Below are 23,536 nucleotides of genomic sequence, written 5' to 3' on the forward strand. Positions count from 1 at the left end.
TGACAAGAATGAGACTTTAATCAGTTTTAAGTGGAGTTTATAACACTAAGAGATAAAGGGCTGTTAACAAACACAATAACAAACGGACATCTGATTGGTATGAGGCATTATCCCGCACACATCATGTTTTGTGCATCCTCAGTGCATAGCATTTACACACAGAGCCACTGCTGCACAGCACAAGAGCATCTGAAGAGGCTGAATCAGAGTAAGGCTGTTTAACAGACTGAAATGTTGAGTATATAGATTCTCTATGGAAACAGATTGAACTTGCGAACCGGCAGGGTGGAAGGCAGCTCTGCCAGACGCGGCGGCGAGAGCCCCCACTCCCGAGCACAGTCCCACCCCCTCCGTCTGCATGCATGACACGTCAACAGTATGTAAAGGTACACGAGGCACTTTGTGGCGACCACAGCCATCGTTATGAACATATTGCACACATTTTCTAGAACTAAACATGTAACTTGTACCCTACTTTTTATTTTTTTAAAGCTGAAACATTTGATGCTGCCGGTAAACTCCACTTAAGTTTATAACCTGTGCCACAGCAAAGAACGGGGATGCTATGTATTCAACTGCCCTGTAATAATTATGGCAAAAAAAAAAAAAAATGTTCGCAAGGAGCTACAGAGGACTTGGGATGGCACAGGGCCCAACTGTAAGCTTTCTTAAAAGTGATGCCTTCAAGTAACTTCAGACATGTAAGCGGCTGCACATCCAAAAAGTCTAAGAAAACATTCCAGAAACTCAAAGAGATTACCTACAGAATGCATTTCAGGCTAATTATGAATACTGTCATAAATAAAGTTTTAATTAGGACTCAAAAACCTTTCAGTCATAGCAATTCTTGTCAAATTCTATGGGGATGGTAACTGAAATAAAGGAGAGTAGTATGTATAATATATATTTATATATATATAATATATATATATAATGCCATTTTTCCATTTCCAATGACTACACCATAAAATGTAAGCAAGGCTTCTCAAAAACATTGAAACATTCAAAATCAAAACCCTCATTCAGACCTTCACATTCCAAAGGAAAAATAATAACAGTGCAAAAGCCCATTATAATGTCATTATTTATGACCTGGCCCTCCATGTTACATATTGGAACAACACAAATTATGTTTTAATATACCGTGCCCAAAACTGTAACAAATTAACAGTATTAATAACTATCATCAAAACACGAATAGTTGATTTTCATTTTAGTCAATAATTTTCAGCTTTTATGAAAGATAAGGTGGCATATAAATTTCAATGCTGAGATCTTAGGAATAGTTGTCTCTAACTTTACCAATTTAACTTATGAGCAGTCAATCAATTCTCTACATATCAATGTTTAAATACAAATGTGTAAATCCTAAGAGCTTTGTTAAAAATTTAAAAACTTTGTTGAATGAAACTGATGAGGTATGGAAAACATGTGAACATTATTTACTAAGAATATTTTAGATGAAGTTCTGCCTAATCTATTTAACCATCAAACTCTATAAATGCTGCTCTAGTAGGTCCTATGCAATCTGTATTTGTAAATTAACTAGTCAGACCACAGCTAGTGAACAATTTCAGCACCAATAAGTTATTGAAAATGAGATTTTATACCATTAAGGAGTAAATTGGCTGGATATTCAAATGTTTCAAGGTCAATGTATAATTTGAAAGACACCAAATTTCTGGGGGAAAAAACTTCTTTTTAAATAGTATCTTCACATTAGCTTTACAATAGTAGTTGTATTCTGCTTAGAATCATATGCAGTCTGGGCATATCAAATATACGATATTTAAGAAGTGAAATTGAAGCCCTAGTCCTAAGTCTAGCACTATGAAGAAATGATTCAACACTGCACATTAAAAAAAAAAAAAATCTATTCTTTCAATAAAAATCGATAAAAGCGTTATGTGGGACAATTTCTACTGAAAAAGTAAATGCCTCATTATTTGTGCAGTGTTGAAAATTTACTGCAACTCTAATTTCCTTTTTAACACAAATAATGTCCTTTTAAATATAAACATTATATGTATTCAGTATTCAAGTAAAATTCCCTAACAGTTAATGACATTTAAAAAATGTGCAAAACTGCAAAACTCATTGTAACAGAATGTGTAAGGTCAAAAGGGCGGAACGGCTGACAGCTATTGGATTGAATAAGTGCATCATAAATCTTTGAAGGAAAAAAAACGCTTACTGTAGAATCTCAAATTGAAATTTCCTGTGCAGCATTACAAAATGTTTTATACTCAATGAGGAAAAAAAGCTTGCAGGCAGCACATGAAGCATCCACAGCAGGTGTATGATTGAAAACTAATAAAGTAAGTGTACGTGGTTGACTGATGTCGGTACGAACAGCATCTGACTTTTCGCACTGGCCTTGATTACACGGGAGATGGAGCACTCGTTACAACTGAGAAAATGTATTTGATAGATCATTGTCGATTTTCATAATGTTTCAAGCCCATTCTTTGTTGATAGCCTCCACATTTATATGGTTAAGTCATTGTTGCTGTGTTTCTTATCTATGACCACATTATTTTTATATCCCTTCATTTGTGGATTCTTAAGAAGTTGTGGAAGGTTCATTCCTGCACCCCAATACAGATTCACTCCCTCTAGCTGCCTTTTCTAGCACCAATATGCTTTAAAAAAAAAAAAATAAAATGCACAAAACAACAAGCAGTGACAGCGGCCAATTCCTCAAATGTCCAGATTAACAACTGTAGCATGCTAAAGAAAGGTGCGTGAAGTAGCTGGAGATGGTATATGGTCCAGAGTCCAGCATGACAGATATCCCTTTCTGAGCACTCCCCCCATTCCCCTAACCCGAATACATGCATTAGAATGTAGCAAAACCCTTGAGAAACTCCTCTTAGCCAACTGCAAACTTATCTGTTGCCACAAGTGCAAAGGGGTAGGATGTGAACCTGTGCATCACAAAACTCTTTAGCCACTTCAGTTGGTGACAGAACACAAAATGAGAAATTCCTACGTATACACATCAGTCTGTCTCCACTTTTTATAAAACTGGAATAAAATGGGAAAGTGCCATCTTTATTTATCCTAATTGAATTTTAAATGTCCTTTTGACACAAAAAGGTATATACATGACACAGCTACACAATCTTTTTTCAACTGGACAACAAGTGTCACAACCCTGTGGATGTATAGGGTAAAACAAGATTGGTCAGGAAAAGAGAATTGTTCCTATAACTGGTAATCTGACACAATGTCCTATTGCCATTAAAAAAAAAAAGGTCCAATTTCAGTTTATTCAAGTTTGTTGTCATGGTGTTTTATCCCTCTTGATTAAAAAAAAAATTCAGACTTTTGTAATTTGTGTATGCTGATCTTCATCAAAAGGCTCATTCTCTGGATCAGAGTCAGTGGTGTCCGAGTACCTGTAATGATCAGGTTCGTTGTCGCTAGCGTCCGGCGTCACAGAGGCTGAACTGCTAGCCTCGGGATTTGATGGCTCCTCTACCGTCTTCGTGAAGTACAGCTTCACCTGGAGAAGAAGGAGGCGGTTTAAGGGGGAAATCCAGAAAGCCGACTAATCTTAAATGACTTAGTAAAGATACGTATTTTTAGCAGATTCGTTTTTAAAAAATGTGATGACAAATAGGATCTTGAAAAGGCAGCTATCTTTTAGATGACCCCCTTCTTCGGATTTCCTAGGTTTTCTTGTTACACACTGAACAGATACACTGGGATGTTAATATGCTAGTCTTTAGTAAGCATAAGCTGCAAGCATTAACTAAATAATTCTGCAAAAGAAATGCCCTAAGACTGAAGTTCATTGACCGTTTACAAAATATATTTTCAATCACAAAATTCCACGTACAAATAGCTGAGTTCCAAAAGAATACTGCACTTACGACCTGTCTGAGCCTCAGTGTATCTTCTGATACAAATACTACTAAACAAAAACAAAGTACTACATTATAAAAACACTGACCAACAGTGATGTTCAGGATCCCTTTAGCCCTAAAGGTTAAGAACATCAGACAGTGGTTTCCATTACAGGTAGCGCCGAGAGAACTGCGAACAGCTCAGCGAGGCAGGTATTTCCATCTCCAAGCAGAGGAAACTAAGGCCCAGAAGGGCAGCCAGCAGTGGATGTGAGGCTTCAATCAGATGCTCCTTCTGTTCTATCTACAGCCCCTCCCCGTTATCCTCCTCCTCCATCAGCAGATCCCTTTGGGTCCATCTGCACGATGCCCTCTCTACCTCCTCTGACAGCTTCTCACTGTGCCCACTGCCACCACACTAGTCCAAGCAGCCACCACCTCTCGTCTGCATTAAACCCCAGCAGCAGCTTCTCACCTCACCTCCCAGTTCCATTCTTACCTCCTCTCCAGGCTACATTTTAAAGACAAAATTCAGATGACATCCTTCCTGTGCTGAAAACACACCAATGTCTTCACACTCAGACTGATGTGATCTAGTCAAAACGACTGCTTATCTACTGCTCCTCAAACATGGGAGAATCATTCCTGGCTCAGGGCTTTTGTATCTGTCCTTCCCTCCTGTCCCGGATATTTGTACAGCTCACTCATTTCATTTAGGCCTCTGATTAAACGTCACCTGCTAGAGAGGCCTTCTCTTAACTATCCAGCTAAAACACACACCAAGATCGTTCTCCATCCCACCTCTGCTTCATTTGTTCATAAGCACTTACCACGGTCTTTGTTTACTGATAACTGAAATAGTTTTTATTTGTAATCACAAATACATATTCTTGTAATATCAAAACAAAAAAACAATAAAACTAGAGGAAGTCACACTATAAAAGCTAACAATTAAGGAAAACGCAGACTTAGGTAAAACACAGTCAGTGGAAACCCGTGGATTCTAAAAGACACTTCTAACCACTTAAAAGATATGTAAGATCTAATGGCACTTAATATTAGATTTATTTTCACTTAAAATATGTAGCCTCCCCCTTATTTTTAGGATTACTCACAATATTCTTATACTTATCAGCTATGGGTAGGCCTGCTGCATATTATAAAGATGGAATGAGGCAAAACAAGTGAGAATTTTTGAAAAGAGAAAGGAAGGTATGGTGAAAGGACGGGGGAAAATCAGGTAGAAAGAGAAACCGGAAAGGGGAAGGAAAAAAGGGCAAACTACCATTTGGAAATATTGACAAATCAGATTTTTTTTTTTACCTGGAAATTTCTTATAAATGCACAGGAATAGAAATAGGTACACACATCACATATAGATAAAAGTAATGACCCAAATAACTCCATAATATGAGGAAGTAGACAGGGCTTTAGAAAGGGAGTAACACAAGAGAATGATCGGAGAAGGGCTTCAGAGCACCAAGGCTGAAGTGAAGGGTACAACATGGAAGGGTAGCCAAATGAGGGAAAGGCAAGGGAAAGGCGGAAGGTGGAGAGGTACAGGGAGAGAAAAAGAACTGGAAAGACTGGAGGCAGAAGGAGCTTAGCATTTGGAAGAACTGAAAAATGAATCTCGGAGCAGGAGGAGAATGTGGCTAGAGCTCATGTAGGAGGTAAGCCTGTGCTGAATTATGTAGGTCCGTGTAGGTCATATCAAAAAACCACAAGGTCTTTAAAAAGTATAGACAAGAGTGACACAATCACGTTTATTTTAAGATCACTCTGAGGAGCTGAGAATAAATTGGAAGGGGACAAAAGTAGGAACAGTTAAGACCATTCTATATGAATCATTCCCAAATGATTGAGTTCCCTTTTCTTTCTTCCCCCATTCCTACTTCATATCCCATAAACTGAATTCCCCTTCCCAACCCCTGCCCCAGATTTCACCAAACAACAACAAAGAAGGGGTGGGGGGGAGAAAAGCAGCCTTTTTTGACTCTGTGTGCATTCATATTAGAAACTCTCATTATTGATACCTAAATATTGCTTCTAAATAATACCTAATTTAATTTAAAACTTAGTCACACAAGTCCTTCGCCAGCTATACATTTAAAACACACACACACACACACACACACACACAGAGCCACACACTAATTCCTCAAAATGTTTTTAACTGACCTTAAAATTTGGAGAAAAGTATCGGTTGGCCTTGTCTTTATTTGCTTTGTCGAGATCATTTTTTGTTAAAGTGAGTACTAGATATTCCTTGTCATTATCTGCACGCTCTATACTGCAAATACTATCAATTTCTTGATCACATAGACTTCCATTTTCTACTTTTTCTGAGGTTTCCTCTGGTCCTGGTATGAAGAATGTGTTTACCCAAAAGTGAAACATTTTGTCCTTTAAAAAAAAAAAGACAAATTTAAAAATTTTTTTAAATAAGAAAATATATCACCTATATTCAACATTTGCCCCAAGAAGTCAATAAAATAAGCTACATGTTTGAATAAAGATAAACATACAGACTTATATTTGGCAAGCTGTGGGTTACCTGTTGCATCTAAGTCACATACGTTTATTCTTTTGTTCAAATTTTAGACGAAAAATGTAATTCCACAAGTTCTAAAATAACTTACTTTTGTTTTAAAACCTTAGGTAAAATTTTTCCTTTCTTGTCTAATATAAGCTTTAAAAAAATGTTTGAGTTTGTATGTATGTGTGTATGAAAATGGGTTTAATGTTCTGTTTCAACGAGTTATCCATTTCAGGGGCGCCTGGGTGGCTCAGTCGGTTAAGCGTCTGCCTTCGGCTCAGGGCATGATCTCAGGGTCCTGGGATCGAGCCCCACATCGGGCTCCCTGCTCAGCGAGGAGTCTGCTTCTCCCTCTGCAACCCCCACCCCGAATCCTTCTCTCTCAGATAAATAATCTTTAAAAAAAGCTATCCATTACAAAATCTACTTTAACAAAAGTTCTTGAAATGTCAGCACAACTTCCTGATGAAGCAAGGCAGATCCATTTCTACTTCAGAAGCAATACAAACTCTAAGTGGCTCCAGTTTCCTACATGACAATATGTGTGTCTGAAAATGTTCAGAATATGGGGGAAGGAAGACAAGCAATTCTGACTTTTTTACGTTATAAAATGCCTATTTTTAAAAAATTACTCCTTACAAATAATATGAGGTCCTGTTAATCAAAAAAACACATCAGAAGTTCATCACTTCAAACCTTTCTTGACCAACACAAGAAAATGTTCTCTCTCTCTCTCTTCTCTTAATGACTGGAATTTGGCCTACATGGATCACGTGACAGTTAATGATGTGCAGCTTTGTGACATCTTATCTGGTGCCTTAAATTGCCATTAACTTTTTTATTCTAATTTACCTTCGAGTTTTGCTATTTTCCCAGGAAGATGGTAAGACCCTTAAGTATCTTACGTTTAACTGTCTTTTTATCTTTTAACAGTATCTAGCAATCTCACATATAAGACTTTAAAAAGACATATTTGTTAATTTTAATTATTTTATTAGCAAAGTTATTTTTTGCTTACTTAGAGTCAGAAGAACATGAGCTAGTACTATTTAAATCTCCAAAAATGTGGATTCTGTATAGGTACTGATTATGTTAAACCTGTTTTTGTTTAAATCACAGCAACATTTATAACAGGCAGGGAAAATCACATAAAATGGAAATATATGTAAAGTAATCCCAGATATAGATATATTACAAATATTAATCTAATCTTCAGTTTTATATGTATTAAAGTAATGTATAGATGATAACTGAAAATAAGAACTTATGCACTCCTAAAGGTATAGGGAGACAGTGATGCAGGTGCCTACTTTTAAAAGTAAAATATAAAATTTTAGGGGCACCTGGCTGGCTCTGCTGGTAGAGTGTATGACTCCTGATCTCAGGGTCATGGATTCAAGCCCCACATTAAATAAATAAATAAACGCTTTTTAAAAAATAAATAAAATTTTACATGTACCAGTCTTATAATGAACAGAAGGGAAAAAATACTTAAACACCGGCTAACGCTCCCTGGACTACTAAAAAATTACTTTCCAAAGTTATCGAGATATATTTAACTATCATTTATATAGAATAGGTAGGAAATGGGTTTCTGGTGAAAAAACCAGTTTAACATGCTGTAATTTCCCAGCTATGTGGATTTTGGATATAGGAAATTGTATTTCTTCAGGTAAGTCAAGGTAGAGTTTAAAATTTTTGTAATAAATGAAACTTCCTCTTATTTTCTTTTTTTTTTAAAGCTAAATATCAGGAAAACTAAATCAGTCCCATTACTGAGAATGTCTAAAGATTGGCAATATGTTTAATGAGGCAGTAACAACATACAAAGCTAGTATTTTTGTTCATTACTACCCCCAAATTTTGCACCTTAGGCGCACTCACCTTAAATATTCACACTTATTATTTTAGACCAAGATAGTTTAAGAATGAGCTCTTGAATTCTCTAACTGTGGCACAGTAATATGCAAACCTCACTAACTTTCTAAAGCTGCATATTTAATACATTTTTTAATACATGTTTTATTACTTCTTTTGCATACTTTATCACTCTCCTAACTAAAATTCCCAATAATTCAATAAATTTGAGAAAGCTAAATATAAAATGATGTACTCTCAGGAACCATAAACCAAAATGGGGGAAAAGTGGTTTGTCTCATTACACAAGACCATGGAACAGATCTTATTTATACATATAGATGAATTTTTTTACAAACTCATGGCCCCTTGCTAACTTTTTCTCGCTAACTGATCATCCTGTCTAAAAGGACGGTAACTGATTTAATGGGGTATGTAATCTTTAATATTTTTATGAAATTTCTCTGCATAACCCAACTTAAAGAAAATTCATCTCAAATTATAATGACATAAGGACTTTTCCTCTAATAAGATTTTTTACCATTATAATGGCTCATCAGTGTTACAGTAAGCAAAGCATGTGCAGATCTAACAGACAACCAATTATAATTCATTAGACTCTCAGTCACAAAATATTATCCTGTAAGCTCTCCTTAAGAATGATTTCTGCCTAACCAAATATTTTAAGCAAAAGATCTGAGGTTACTGTTCAAAGTATGGCGATTTTGGATATTCTTCCCAATAAAAGGAAAGTGCAAACCTTTTTTAGCATCTTGTTCTGTTTGTGGAAGAACTCTACTTTGATGTCACCACACACAGGCAAAGGCTGAGGGAACTCAAAGTACATGAACTTGTCTTCCCGTCGTGTGGGTCCTGAATTGGAGGAATAGATCTTCACCTTTAGCTGGCAGACCACAAACTGAGGATCTGCATGGTTAAACACATGTTAGCATCACTTCAGAGGAAATGCCTTCAAATGTCAAACTGTCAAAAACCATTTTAATAGTTAATATTAGCAATACACACAAATTAGTGATTCTGCATCTGTAACCCAGATCTAAAACAAATCAATATTTAAACAAAACAAAACAAAAAAAGTCAAAAAGTATAATCAGTCCCAACAGTAGACTTCTGGCACTACAATAACAGCAAAACTTTAACATTAAAATGTTAAAAATCTAATATAAATTAGATTTATAATTAAAATGCTAAAATAATTTTCTGGCACATCTATGAACTGCGTAAAAAGTAACTTTAAAAATAGATATTTGCTGCAGTATTTTAATGTCTCTACCACATAACAAAACCCACAAAATACAAATCATTACATGTTCACAAGATGCATGAGAATATAATCTATTTATTCCATAAACACAAGACTCAATATTTATAAAAATATTAACCATTATTTATTTATTTTACCTATAGCTCACATTTTATTTCTTAAAGGGATATAAAGCCATCATCATGAGAAACAGGAAGAGATTTGAAATGTCTGCAAAGAAATACAACAGACTCAAGCACAAACTGCAGCAAAATCCCCCTCCCTCCAAAACACACTCCATTTTCATTAACAAGTATTTTGGCTTTGGCCCCTGTCTGTTTTAAAATAAAGGAAAGGATTATATGTTTTAGTGATTAACCTTATGAATAAGAAGTGGGTTTTGAAGGAAATATGCCAAGACAATTGAGAAATAAAATCCCAAGCTTGCAAAAAGTACATGAAAAATCATGTATATTTCATAGATTTTTATGTATAAAATATACACATATATAAAAACAGGCATAAAATCCTCAACACTAAAAGGCATCATCCTTAAAGATGCAAAAAGAAGTACCACATTGTTTATCAATGTGACCAACAAGTGAGAAAAAGGCAAAAGGCTTATCCAAGCTAGATGCACTTTCCAGTTTAATAAACACATACCAGCTCGTCTGTGCAGTATCTAAAGCAGCATCAGCACTCCCATAATAAACAGTAGGTTTGATAACAGCCTGTTGGGTTTTTCTAATACGAATCTGTGAGGCATTTATCACAAGAAAAAGGGCACTCCAAAAAGGGGAAACATTACACTAACAATCTGTCAATAATTTCCACATCCTTGACTAATGGTTCAAAGTACAGCGAGCCATTTTTCAAGACTATGTGATTCTGAAAATTTCACTAGAAACTCTAGCTTGAAAAAGCAAACAAAAAGGTATGATTTCAAAGCTGTGATAAAAATCAGCCAGGATGAATATGCCTTGTAATCTTATTAAGACTCCACTAGTTCAGAATCTGATAATCCTCATTTTAGAACTTTAAAAGGCATATTAACGGTATAAGCCAGATTTCAACTAAACTACATCTAAAATGTGCATCTTCAGGAATTCGAGAACCATATAATCAATTCATAAACTAATTACAAATCAGTGTTACTTAGAATTTAACTTTAAGTTAAAAAGTTTTAATAAAAATAAGTGGAAAAGATTTCCTCAAATTACTAAAGAAAATCATTTCCTTTACAATATGAATTTCCCATCTTAGATCTCTAAGACCTAACTTATCAGAAGTCCAACATCAGTACAGTTCTGCTGACTTCTAAGACACAAGTCAGGTATTTTCTCTTTGATATGACTGACTGTGTTCTAAAGAAATGACAAGTCAATACCTGGTCAACAAAAGTCAGGATTAAATTGTTTTGACATAGGCATATTGATATATTGTATTGAGTATTGAGAGAAAAATCACAGTGATCATCTTCTACTAACGTTTTAACCCTTTTAGATGTAAAGAGTATAGTAACTTTTCCTTTACTTAGGGATATTAGGACAATAATCCAATAAGAAAACAGCTGCTGACCTCTGACAACTTTGCAGAAGCGACTTCGTTTTCCTCCTTGGCCCCAACCTTCCTCCTGAACCCAAACGCACAACTCGCCGTGTCTCAGTCCTCCCACTCTGTTTCCCTGAGCCTTCCCCTCCTCTAGCCCCATACCATATTTACACAGAGGGCTAGTTAACTACTATGTCTATTGCCTGGTGCTTCCCCAAATACCAGATCTAACTCTCACCTAAGATTCAAACCCACACTTTCAAGAACCCACTAAGGATCTTCATGTGAACAGCTCACCTTCACCTGACCAAAACATGTTTAAAACCAAAAACAATCATGTCTCCAAGTCTCAGTGAGATTCATTTTTCCTTCTTCCCTTTTCTGTGAATTATTGACGTGTCCAGAATCAAAATTGACAAAATATTTAGATAGAAACGGCAAAGGAAAGAGCAATCAAATCCCATTTGATTGCCTTAGCAAAGCACATCTGGCTTACAGCAAGTCCCGTTAACTGGATTCCTTGCCACCCCTGGTTCCCCATCACTACTTCCTACACAGCCAGACTTAAAACAGAGCCTAAGCCTCTCAAACTGTCACTGATGCCACAGCATCTATCAAATCAAGTCTGCCATCCCCATTCAGGGTCCTCTGACAGTCAGCCACACATCCCACCCTACTGTTCCCTGGGTCCAGCTTATGTCCTACTGCTGTACTTCAAGTCAGGCCTGCAACACTTCCTTCAGTTTGAATGCCGATCTAAACAGAATGCTTTCTCCACTGTTCAAAGGAGAGCTGGACTTGCTCCATGCAACTATCTGACAACCCTCAAAACTTTTATTTTTCTGAAGACACCATTTATAATTTATATATATAACCTCCCATTCAATTATGTATTACTTATAATACAGCTTCATGACACAGGATGAAATCACAGGGCATAAATGGAGAACTAGAAAATTACTTAGTAAAGATTAAAAAGTTTTCAGTAGTCAGTAATTTTTAAAGTTCAAATATAATACTGAAAAGAGACAAAAACAGAACAAAAATCCACCACAATGTTTAACTCCAGGCAGGCAGAGCAGAACTGATAGGAGATTTTTGCTAGAGAAGTCAATGTGAAAAAAATTAAACTAGACAGGAAGATTATTGAACTGAATGTTCTCTTTCCCTTCTTATCTCCCTAGTATGTTATACCTTTCTTTTGGCCCTTACACCTGATATTTATCCTACAGAAAGAGCAGGAATGTTTTCTTCCTTTTTCCTTCTCCTCTATGAATGTGTTAAGTTCCTACGTCAATCACCTCTGACAGTCCAGTGCCTTGCATTTAGAAGTTGTTTATCAAAAACCTTATTATTTTTTTGACGTAGAGTTGACACGCAATGTGACATTAGTTCCTTCCCACAAGTGTTACACGGTGCTGAGCTTCCCACCAGCGGAGCCACCACCCGTCCCCAAGGAGCACAACTGAGTGCCCGTGACCACACTCCCCGTGCTGGGCCTTTCACCAGCACCTTTAAGAATCGTACTGAGATGACGCCAGCATCAACGAGGTCTCGAGACGCCTGTAACACGCTCTATTCATACATTTGTGGCCTATGATAAAGGTGTCCAGCCCTAAGAATACAGGAAAGATATGATGAAGACATGATGAGGACACCTAACTGAAAAAGACAAACACCACCAAGAAATTAATTTCCTCAGTGTAAGTTAATTTAGGGAGAGAAATTTTTTAATTACATAAATATTTTCAAGAAGCAAAACTTAAAACTAAAAACTAAAATCACTAACAAATTACAAAATCTCACTGAAATATTATTAGAGGTATTCAAAGAAATACTGTAGTGGTCTCTTATCTACGAACTATGAAATTGCACTCTGAATAAATGAAACATTTCTTAAACATGAAAACATGACTGATCACTGCCAAGGCAGACACTAATATAAAATTCTGTTACAGAAAAAAGCAGCAACAGTTTGGTCTTTTACAGGGCTGGATAATACTTCCTTCCACGCGTTCTCTCTTGACTAACTGCTTTGGGTCTGAGTATTAAGTATTAAGGCTCCTATGAGCCTAGCTAAGAACTCCACCCAAGAACGGCAGAGAAGCAGAACAGGATCAGGATGACGGAGGGAGGCTCACAGAGGTTTGGGTAAGAGAGAAATCAATGAGAGGCAGACATCACTGACATGATCTCTATTTAGTACGTATCTAGAAAGTTTCAGATTTCAAAATATCTTCATTTTATTGACAAGCAAACATAAAGACCAGTAGATGGTGTGCCTGGGGTTACACAGTCCAGTAATGAGAGAGCTAGGACTGGAACTTGGATCTAAATCCAGGTTGTCTCTAATACTCCACACACTTTGACTCAACCCTATTCGCTCAACATATTTCAGCTGGTCACCATGTCTTATAATTTTTTCCCTTCCTTTCTATTGTCCCTGTCACCATTACTACCACTATCTAGTCTTCCTAAGATAGGAAGGAACTGGTCCCTGCCCCCACACCAGGAAACTAATGAATCCCACTGCTACTCTATGCTGGATCTCTATTGGGATGGGTTTTTTAGTCATCTGGTCACAATTCAGGCTGCATTTGGTAGATGCAGCAAAGAATGTTTCTTTCATAAATATAATTTGGCTTCTAAGACATTAAAACCCATTGCTCTTGACTTCCTTAGCCCAATGCGCTGAACAACTGAGCTACTTATTTAGTCTGGATACTTCAGAAATATATACCCCTGCATAAATTTTAAGTGTGGTAAATTTCTTTCTAGATTTTTCTGTAAACGTCTAGTTATGTTCAGAAAAGTGTTCCAATACATGGAAGGATGAGAATTTAGAGCACTTACTGCAAGTTCCGCCACTGAACATTGGAATAGTTTCAAACATCATCTTGTGAAACAACAGTGCCACTGGTCTATAATCCAGATGATTCTTTAACAGGTAGCTATAATAATACACATAGCGCCTCTGACTGGGAATAGTTACTCCCTGGTGGACAGAAAAAAAAAAAAGAAAGAAAGAAAAGCCAAATTCAAAAGAAAAATTCCATTATAGTTATTTTACTAAATTGTTATGGTAACTGGGTTGTACCCACTGAAGAACATATATACATTAGAAATTTGACCTTAAATGATTAATATTTAAATCCAGCTCGACAACAGGGTAAATCAGAGCAACATCAGTACAAAGGAAAATATCAGAATAACTTTTCTCCCTTAAAATATAATTATCATAATACCCTCATTTATTCAATGGTCACCACAATGCTCCAACCCACGAACCCAGTAAGCAAAGGCCTCTGCATATCCAAAATAATGGTCAAAGGCATCTGCACTACAGCCATGCTCTTTATACACAGGGCTTCCTGCAAAAATTTATGGACTTTTATTGAACACACAATTCCTCAAAACCTTGGTTACTTGTTTTTTAGGCAAAAGTCTATCAGAATCAGCAGAACACATAAAAGCATAGTGCCTTTAAGACACAGAAATAGCACCAGCAAAAAATGATGGCCTTGGACCCCCCAGAAAAACAGGAATATGTGGCTGGCATAAATGTATGCAAGAATTCTATAACACAGTACTTAAGAGATGTCCCCAAGCTACATATATCTCTTTGCGGAAGAAACCAGGGATATACATAACGTTTGAGGAAATTTCAGTATTACAAATGCTAAAAATATATATAAAATTCATGTGCTATTAGAAAAAACCCTTATCTAAAGAAAAAAATCTAGTGTGCACAGCCATGCATTCATTAATGCTGCTGAATAAATGAGGTCTGAGGTCTCCTTTCCTAGGATGTGTGTAACTTCAGGAAAATTCAAGCATTTCACTTAGAAATAGAAGGCGAGTAGTAACATGAAGACGTCTGACATTTAAAAGTGACTTACAGAAAGCTTAAAAGTATATTCAAGAGAAAAAAGAATTTGCAATATTTTTAAGTTATTATTGGCATCTCAATTTCCCCATGTATTAAACACTCTGGACACAAATGCTTTTCTTCCCTCTAATGGAAAGTATAAAGTATGTTAATGTGAGTTTAAAGACAGATATACAGAATGGCAGGTAAACAGGTATTCACTCCAGTATTCTCAGGTTGGTTTTTTTGGTTTTTTTTTTTTAAAGCTTAGCATGATTTCATTACAATTAAAAAAACACATAAAATGTCAAAAAATGGATAAAAGCCATTTCAAATAAGGACAAATGATTTAAGATTCTGGCTACAGTGCAAAGACCATGCAATCAGAATACTTGGATTTGAAAGCTGACAGTCAAAAACACCAACTCTAATTTGTTTCCTCAGGAAAATGAAGACAATTAATACCTACCCTGTCTTCTTCACAGGATTCTCATGAGGAGTAAACACTAAATGCAGTTACACAAATGCATGCTAAACCTACAAAATGTTACACAAATCCTAATTAGCAGTTCTAGAAATCCTACCCACATTTGAAGTATAATTTTGGAAGAACTGGAATTTTGGTTCTGTGTACAGTATTTTCTTAAAGAAACGGTGGTAAAATAGTATTACTGTGAAAAGCTCCTACAAAAAACTAATGTTAAAAATCATTATTAATAAAAAGTGTTTAAATTTAAAATGGTGTACTGTAGCTACTTCAGTAAACAACTTTTCATATTTATCAAGATAAAAAACACAATTGCAAAGCAGGTGGGAGGAGAATAGCAGATGGACGATGGCTGGGCAGGAAGGAACCTTTTTTGAACCATGTGAATTTATGATTTAGTCTAAAAATTAAATAAAATTAATTAAAAATTCAAAAAATTAAACCAATGGGAGTGTATAAGAAGACAAAGCTGCCAAGTTATTTGTTGGGGTTTAGTGGAATGATAGATGATTTTTTTCCTCTTTATTTTCTTGGTTTAAGTTTGTATGAATAATTAAAAGGTTTTCAAAGCTTTAATTTTTCTCAAGTAGCAAGTGATTGGTAGCACATCTATAATGCAGTTTTTTATATACTGAGTTAATCCTTACCAAAAGGGTGAGGCAAATGTATAGTGAAAGAATGTATGAATCTACTAGATGTCAATAATGGACAAATAATTTGTGTGTAAATATAAGCTGAACAAAATTACTGACACAATTCAAAGAAAAAGACTGAAAAGCACAATTTAAATTTAATTAATTCTTTTACTATCAAATTATGCATAATTCGGCTTCTGTAGCTTAACTCTGCAATTCCTACCTAGCAGCGTCCTCAAATACAATGCATTCAGATTCGCAGAAATAACAGAGTTGGAAGTCTCAAATATGTATGGACCACCGGCATTAGTGTGTCCTTTTCTCTTGTCTCATCTCTCATGACCACGATGCACACTTACTCAAACTTAATTAACGGTACAATGAATCATACTATAATCTAGATTTTGAAATAAAATGAATACAACTCCCATACTAAATTGACAACGCAATTTATAACACTTCAAATATTTTATTTCCTGAATGCATACTGAAAACAATGGTTTATGTGCATGTTTCACCTATAGCATTTTGACTATAAAGACTAAAAATCTCTTTTAATACCTAAGAAATGAACATTTTAATGATCTTCAAAAATTTATTTTATAAATATGAAAAGAGGGCTGAACTTCAAAGCTCTTGGAGATTAAAAAATAACTACATTTTCAAAATTTCCATTTTTCATTTAAATTAACCAAGAACATTTAAGTTAAACTGGTCTATAACTGTACCCCCAAAGTATCCACCCCCTACCATTAATGACTCTTCTTTTCCACTCTAAATGCGAAGAAAATTACTTATATTCTTAACCTTTTTTCCAGAGGTAACTTTTAAAACATTCTAATCTTAGCTACACTTGGCCTTCTTCAGGCTGACTTCATGCCACACTGCTGGCATCATTTCAAAAGGCCACCATTGCTTCTTCGATTCCCTATGTTCACAGACCAGGATGGGGCCCGGGAAGATGTGTGGTGCTCCTCCCAAGGTCTACTGCCTTTACTCAGTCTTGCCTACGACTCCCAATCTCTTTCATTCCAAACCTTAAACTGAGCGATGACTTCTACACTCTGTTCAACCCACCTGTCTTTCTCTCCTGTCCCAGATAGACATCACCCTCAATGAATGTAGCTCCTACTTTACTGGGAACCCTGAGGTCATCCAGTGTGGGCACTCTCAAAATTCCCTTCTCCCATCTTAACATTTTTTCACTCCTGATATTTTATAAAAGTGCCTCTGCATGTTCGCCTAGGTTCCATTTTGGCAAGTGCTCTATTAATTATCCCCTCTCTGGCATTTGTCTTTGTTTTACCTGTCTCCTCCTAATAATCAGCTCAAGTAACCCTTGTCCTTTATCCAAAACAATTCAAGGACCAAAAATGCACACTCTCCCCAAATCTTGTATCTCTCTCAAATTGTCACCCTCCTTCTCTATATAAACAAACTCTGAAAGGTAAGCTTCTGCTCCTTAGCTCATAGGAATGTTATCATGAGGCTGATTTCTTAATGGTCATTAGTTTTTTGGTTTTTTTATAAAGATTTTATTTATTCATTTGACAGAGAGAGACACAGCGAGAGAGGGAACACAAAGCAGGGGGGAGTGGGAGAGGGAGAAGCAGACTTCCTGCAGAGCAGGGAGCCCGATGCGGGGCCCGATCCCAGAACCCTGGGATCATGACCTGAGCCAAAGGCAGATGCTTAACGACTGAGCCACCCAGGCGCCCCATGGTCATTAGTTCTTAATGGTCACTAACAGTCATTTCCTACTATTTTCTTAGTCTCATCCTGAATCATTTTTTGCTGCCATTTTGAAAATTCCCTGCCTCTATCTTAGAACACACTCTTGAAGGTTTTCTCCTACCCTTACTGGCTATCTCTTCTCTTCTTTCCCTAAATATAAGCATACCTCAGAAATCTGATCTGAGCGAGCCCCTCTTTGTCAGTCCTCTCTGTTGTAGTAGTTTAATTATCAATCTTACACATTAACTCCAAAACCTGTGTCTCTCAATACGACTTTATCTCCAACTCCCAGTCCAGAATTTCTAAAACGTGGCTGGACACTTCTACCCGGAAATTTCAGAAGCACTTAAAACACAACATATCCAAAAACTGAAGCTTTCCTATTCTTGCATGGACCAACCTCTGTTATTTCTATTAATTATATTCACTATTTTCCCCAGCATCTGAGCCCAAAACCTCTTCTAATACCATCACTGCTATTGGTTATTTTTTTTTTTGAAAGATTTTATTTATTTATTTGAGAGAGAGAATGAGATAGAGAGAGCATGAGAGGGGGGAGGGTCAGAGGGAGAAGGAGACTCCCTGCCGAGCAGGGAGCCCGATGCGGGACTCGATCCCAGGACTCCAGGATCATGACCTGAGCCGAAGGCAGTTGCTTAACCAACTGAGCCACCCAGGTGCCCACTGCTATTGGTTATTGAACTGTTACCATGTTCTTTGCACTGTTCTAAGTACTTTCATAAGTATAATTTAGTATTCATGAATTGGGTATTATTGGTAACACCATTTTATAGATGAGGTAAGGTCACACCTCTTATAAGTAATGAAACTAAGTTTCACCCTAGTACTCCAACTCCAGAGTTTATACTCAACCACTGATGCTGCCATCTTCTTCCTGCTAGAGTAAAGGAAACAATCTGAGAGGAAGTAGCGATCTACTCAGGGTTACAGAAGAGAGGAGTAAGGAAATCCCAGCACTACAGCAAAGGCCCAGGCCGCAGAGTAAAGGCAGAGATTGGTCAGCAGATCAATTACCTGGCATCGACATACAGTATACATACATACATACATAGACATAAACACACACACACACACACACACACACACACACACACACTGTCCATACAACACGGAAAGCACACCAGCGGTTAAGTTCATTTAGGACACTCTTAGATTTCTACACATCTACTCAGATGCCAAAATCCAGACTTAGTGACATACCTCTCAAAATACCAGCTCTAGTTTTCTGTGGCCATTCTAGTTCAATCACCTCCTGCAATTCTGCAAGAGCCAAATGATTACCAGCCTCTGATTTATCTATTCTCCAACCTATTTTTATACCCACTCCTCGATTAACTTTATAAAAGTGTAAGATGAATCACACTAACAATTCAAAATACTAAATGGTTTCCCAGTGACTACTCAAATAAGAAAACTTATCACACACTGTAATTCCGTAACAACATAAAAATACAGCCCAACCTCTTTTCCACTCTTACCTCGCACAACTCCCTTGAATGTGCTTTTACTTTTGGCCAAACGAAAGTACTTAATTTCTCCTATACTTGCTGTTTTTAAAGTATGCTATCTTTATCAGATTAAAGGCATTAATCTGCAAGCAGTCATCTGGGAAGTTTTACATATTTTCTAACACCTAGACCAACTTAAATAACAGAATTATTCAATACTTCCAGGTCTGACAGCAGCCACCTGAAATACAATTCAGATTCAGTACATCATGAGGGCTCCTACACATTTTCATTCTTGGATCATCTGTTCAAATTTTGGATTTCACCTTGAAGCAATGATGTTCATTGAAAATTGCTTATTTCCCATTTAAATTTTCAAATTCATTAGCACAGACCGAAATATAATTTTTAGTTACCTCCACAGTGTAGTTCTATCACCTTTCTCAAATTTAATGTATAATTTGTGTTTCCCCTTTCTCTTCTTTTTCCTTGAAAAGAGCTTTAAAAGATATGTATTGGTTTTATTGGCAATCTCATACAATCAGTGTTTGAAATTATTAATTCAAATGGTTTACTGCTTGCTAATTCACAATTTATATTTTCGTCTTTATTAATCCCTCTCTCCTAATGGTTATTATCTTAATAATCTCTAAAATATATTTCTATTTTCCCCACTGACCCCAAATTATTTAAGTAACTAGTTTTAAATTTCCAAATGGTTGATATGATTTGATTAAACGTTTTTTAAAAATCTCTAGCTGGAGGTACCTAGGTGGCTCAGTCAGTTAAGCATCCAACTCTTGGTTTCGGCTCAGGTCATGATCTCAGGGTAATGAGAATGAGCCCCGCATCGGACTCCAGGTCAGTGTGGAGTCCGCTTGAGAGTCTCTCTCCCTCTCTCTCTGCTCCTCCTCCACTTGTGCACACACACACACACACACACACACTCTCTCTCTCTCTCTCTCTCAAATCAATAAATGAAATCTTTAAAAAACAGACAAAAAGCCAAAATTATGTATTTAAAAACTCTCTAGCTATACTGAATTATAAATCAAGGAATGGGGTTTATATATTTCTACTTGGGAGCTCTGATTTTCTTTGTAGTTGGCCTAATGAATTATCAATCTTGGTAACCATTTTACGGATGACAAAAAAAGAAAAGAAAAAAGATACATTTTATGGGCTATTTTTTATTATATTACTCAAGCCATCTATATATCTTCTTATTTTGTGCCTTCTTGATCTTCAAGTATATTAAAGATTCCTATTATTGTTGCTTTTCTGTCAATTTTTTCTTCATTTCTTCCAGCTTTTCTTACTGTATTTGATATTATGTTTAGCACATAAGAGTTCATACCTGCCAAGTCTTCGTTGTGGAGTGTACCCTGTGTTAATATAAAATGACATTCTTGATCTAGTTTTATACATTTTGTTGTAAATGCACTCTGATAATGATATCCTGTCATCTGCTTTTGCCCAATGTATCTTTAATGAACCACTTATTTTTCTAACCTGAGTTGTTTTATGTAAGTCTCTTGTATATGATTAATCTCTTAAAAACAGAAACTTAGAAGTTTAGGTTATACACATCTTTCAAACCTAGGATACCGTCATAGTACTTCTGGGCCAGAATTCCACCTGGATACCACAACACAAGATATGTAATGTTTTGCTCATATTCTGTGCATCAGGACCCTCAGATCATCTTCTCTAAGATGAATTCACAATCTAGATTCCTCAGTTAAAGAAGTAATTTTCTACTTCAGTAAACTTTCCACTGGCACTTCTAAACTCAGAAATAATGCCGATGTTTTAAAATAATAGTGTTTGCTTGAAGCTTGAAAATCTATGTTTCAGAATGTTCACAACAAGATTATTACAGGAAAGTAATTCAACAAAGGGAGAAATATAGCTCTTAGGAATGGTGATTATTACAATGATGACATATAGCAGTAGTTATTGCATATTAAGCTAAGTGCCAGACATTTTACATATAACCCCAATACTACCACGACTTTATAAGACAGATACTATCACCTCTATTTCAAGGATAAGAAAACAGTCCCAGGGCACATAATTATCCTGTTCAAAACCAGGACCTGAACCTAAATGTGACTCTGATTCTAGAACTTTATACTCTGATGTCCTGGGTTTTACTAACAGCACACAAATTAACAAGGTCATATGAAAGAAGTCACGCCCTGTTTGAGCACTATTTTTCCCATCTATGAAGAACCTCCAAAGTTTAGAGTATTACAGTGCTTCAGTTCCATGAAACTAATGGTAAGTAATGTATCAAAAATAGTGCTGCATGAATCACAGAATCCTTCAGAATAATACAAAGCAGACACCTGGCACAGTTCTCTCCACACAGCATCCTTTGCCCTGTGGGAAGCTATCATTCCCTCTGTGGTTTTATGGAGGTGGGATGGGCTCTATTCTTCAGCATCAGATATATGTCCAGAATGTTTGGTTCAGGGATGGGTACATGCCCTAATCCAGGTAAATCAGAACCTAATCTAGGAATGTTTGCTCAAACTGTAGCTCTCTTCCTCCTGCAGTTGCTAAAGTAGCCAGGATGTAACCCTGGGGCTGCTAGGAGTCATGCCTTGCTATTATTTGCAAGGAGCCTGCCTGAAGAGAAAGCACATACAGAGCAAAGGAGAGAGCTGAGAGAGAGATCACCGACACCTGGTAAGCATCTAAGTCTGAGCCAGAGGTTTTAAGGTTATATAAGCCAATATAAATGTCTCCTTGTGTTTACGCTCTTTTGAGTTGGGCTTCTACGAGTGGAAACTGAGACAGAGTATAATATAGCTACTTTTTTTTTTTTCTTTTTTAAGTTTCTACTTTGGGGATCAAAATAATGCAGAAGAATAATCTGGACAGGCGAACACAGTCTGTAGAAAGAATACTAGATTTGAGGTTAGGAGACAGTTTTGAGTCATTACACAGACAATGACCTAGGACAGACTGATCTTTATAGATTTATTTGATCATTTATATTAGAACAGGTCTGAACTAAATCATTACTAAAGTCCTCCAAGGTATAAATCCTTATATATAACTTTATGAATATATAGATTGTATAACAGGCGTAAATACCATGCATTAGAGGAACACAGTTTAGCCCAGAAGAATTAATGTGTTAGAAAAATTAGGATGTTATATTAGGAGTTCTTTTTGTTTTGTTTTTACTGAAAATGAGAAGAATTATAGTTTAAGTGAGGAGGAAAAAATAGAAAATTGTATGAGGTTACCATATGGGGAAATTTAGTAAGTAACTAGAAAAAAGTAACCTGACTATATGATTAGGACATAAAAATTCATTCCTCAGAGAAACTAGAAAATTTCCTCTTCTTGGGATCACTTAGAATAAAGTTAATATTTATTATTTCTAGAAAGTTCAAGTTCATTACAGATAAGCTAATGAACCCATGTACAGAGACCATAAGATATATGAATTTTATCTCTAATAATTGCCTTGAAAGCAAAACAAAAAAGAAACCAAAAGCTCAAATATTTTTCCTAAAAGTTTAATCAAAGAAAATAAAGATTAATGCTTACTTTATCTACCACTCTAGAAGGGGGAAGGCAATGCAAAAGAGAGAGGAGTAGCAGAAATTCTGGGTAAGTTTGTCATGTAAAAAAAGTTTGCCTCTGAATTCAGAAATTTGGGGTATCTTTCCAAAATATATACTTACCAGCATTAGTAGGATGCTTTAACTCTTTTATTCATAGTTTACAATAAATGCTGTGAGTTCGTTCCCATTCTGACACGTAAGTGTTAAGTGCAGACAGCCTGAAGCACAGGACTAGACAGGAACCAGCCCTGGGAGGAGTTCAGCTGCACCAGGCTCTCCTGGGGGGGCAGGACAGGGAGCTGCTGACAGCCTGTTTCACTCATGAAGTAAAAGGACCAAATCTGCAAAGGAATGACTCCTAGGGAAGTGTAACAGAGTTGCCTTCTAAATTACTGAATACAAGAAGGACTCTTCCTTCCCTCTGGCAGTTATTCTGCTCTCAGAAACATGCTTCTATAGAGGAGGTATCAGTTGTCCTCTGACTTCTCTGCAGCCCTCAAAGCCTCAGGTGTTATCTGGGCATAACTATCACAACAGCACACGGTCTGGTCGGCAGGCACTCACCACTCTGCCATCTAATTTGCACCGAGTCTGCTGAGGGAATGGCAGACTGCACCAGATTATTTTGAGGAGAGTCCCTGCCAAGTCCACAAATTCTTCACTAAAACATGAGAACTGGCTCTTCTTTCTTCAAAAC

General features: G+C 36.5%; 1 protein-coding gene across 3 annotated transcripts in view; it reads right to left on the bottom strand.

Moving 5' to 3' along the window:
• The window catches only part of PTEN (phosphatase and tensin homolog), an 88,454-nt gene continuing 64,918 nt past the window's right edge, over window positions 1-23,536 (bottom strand). For 2 of the 3 annotated variants that reach the window (XM_078077794.1, XM_078077795.1), the window contains exons 5-8: window positions 13,916-14,057; window positions 9,008-9,174; window positions 6,033-6,257; window positions 1-3,508 (exon numbers count right to left, since the gene is read on the bottom strand). In XM_078077794.1, the coding sequence (XP_077933920.1) occupies window positions 3,323-3,508; window positions 6,033-6,257; window positions 9,008-9,174; window positions 13,916-14,057 (720 nt within the window). In that variant the 3' untranslated portion in view covers window positions 1-3,322. Of the gene's footprint in view, window positions 3,509-6,032; window positions 6,258-9,007; window positions 9,175-13,915; window positions 14,058-22,959; window positions 23,016-23,536 lie in introns of those variants that run through there. The other variant, XM_078077796.1, reaches the window with a different exon arrangement.

This window comes from Halichoerus grypus, chromosome 7 (genome assembly GCF_964656455.1).
Source record: "Halichoerus grypus chromosome 7, mHalGry1.hap1.1, whole genome shotgun sequence".
Classification (NCBI taxonomy): Eukaryota; Metazoa; Chordata; class Mammalia; order Carnivora; family Phocidae; genus Halichoerus; species Halichoerus grypus.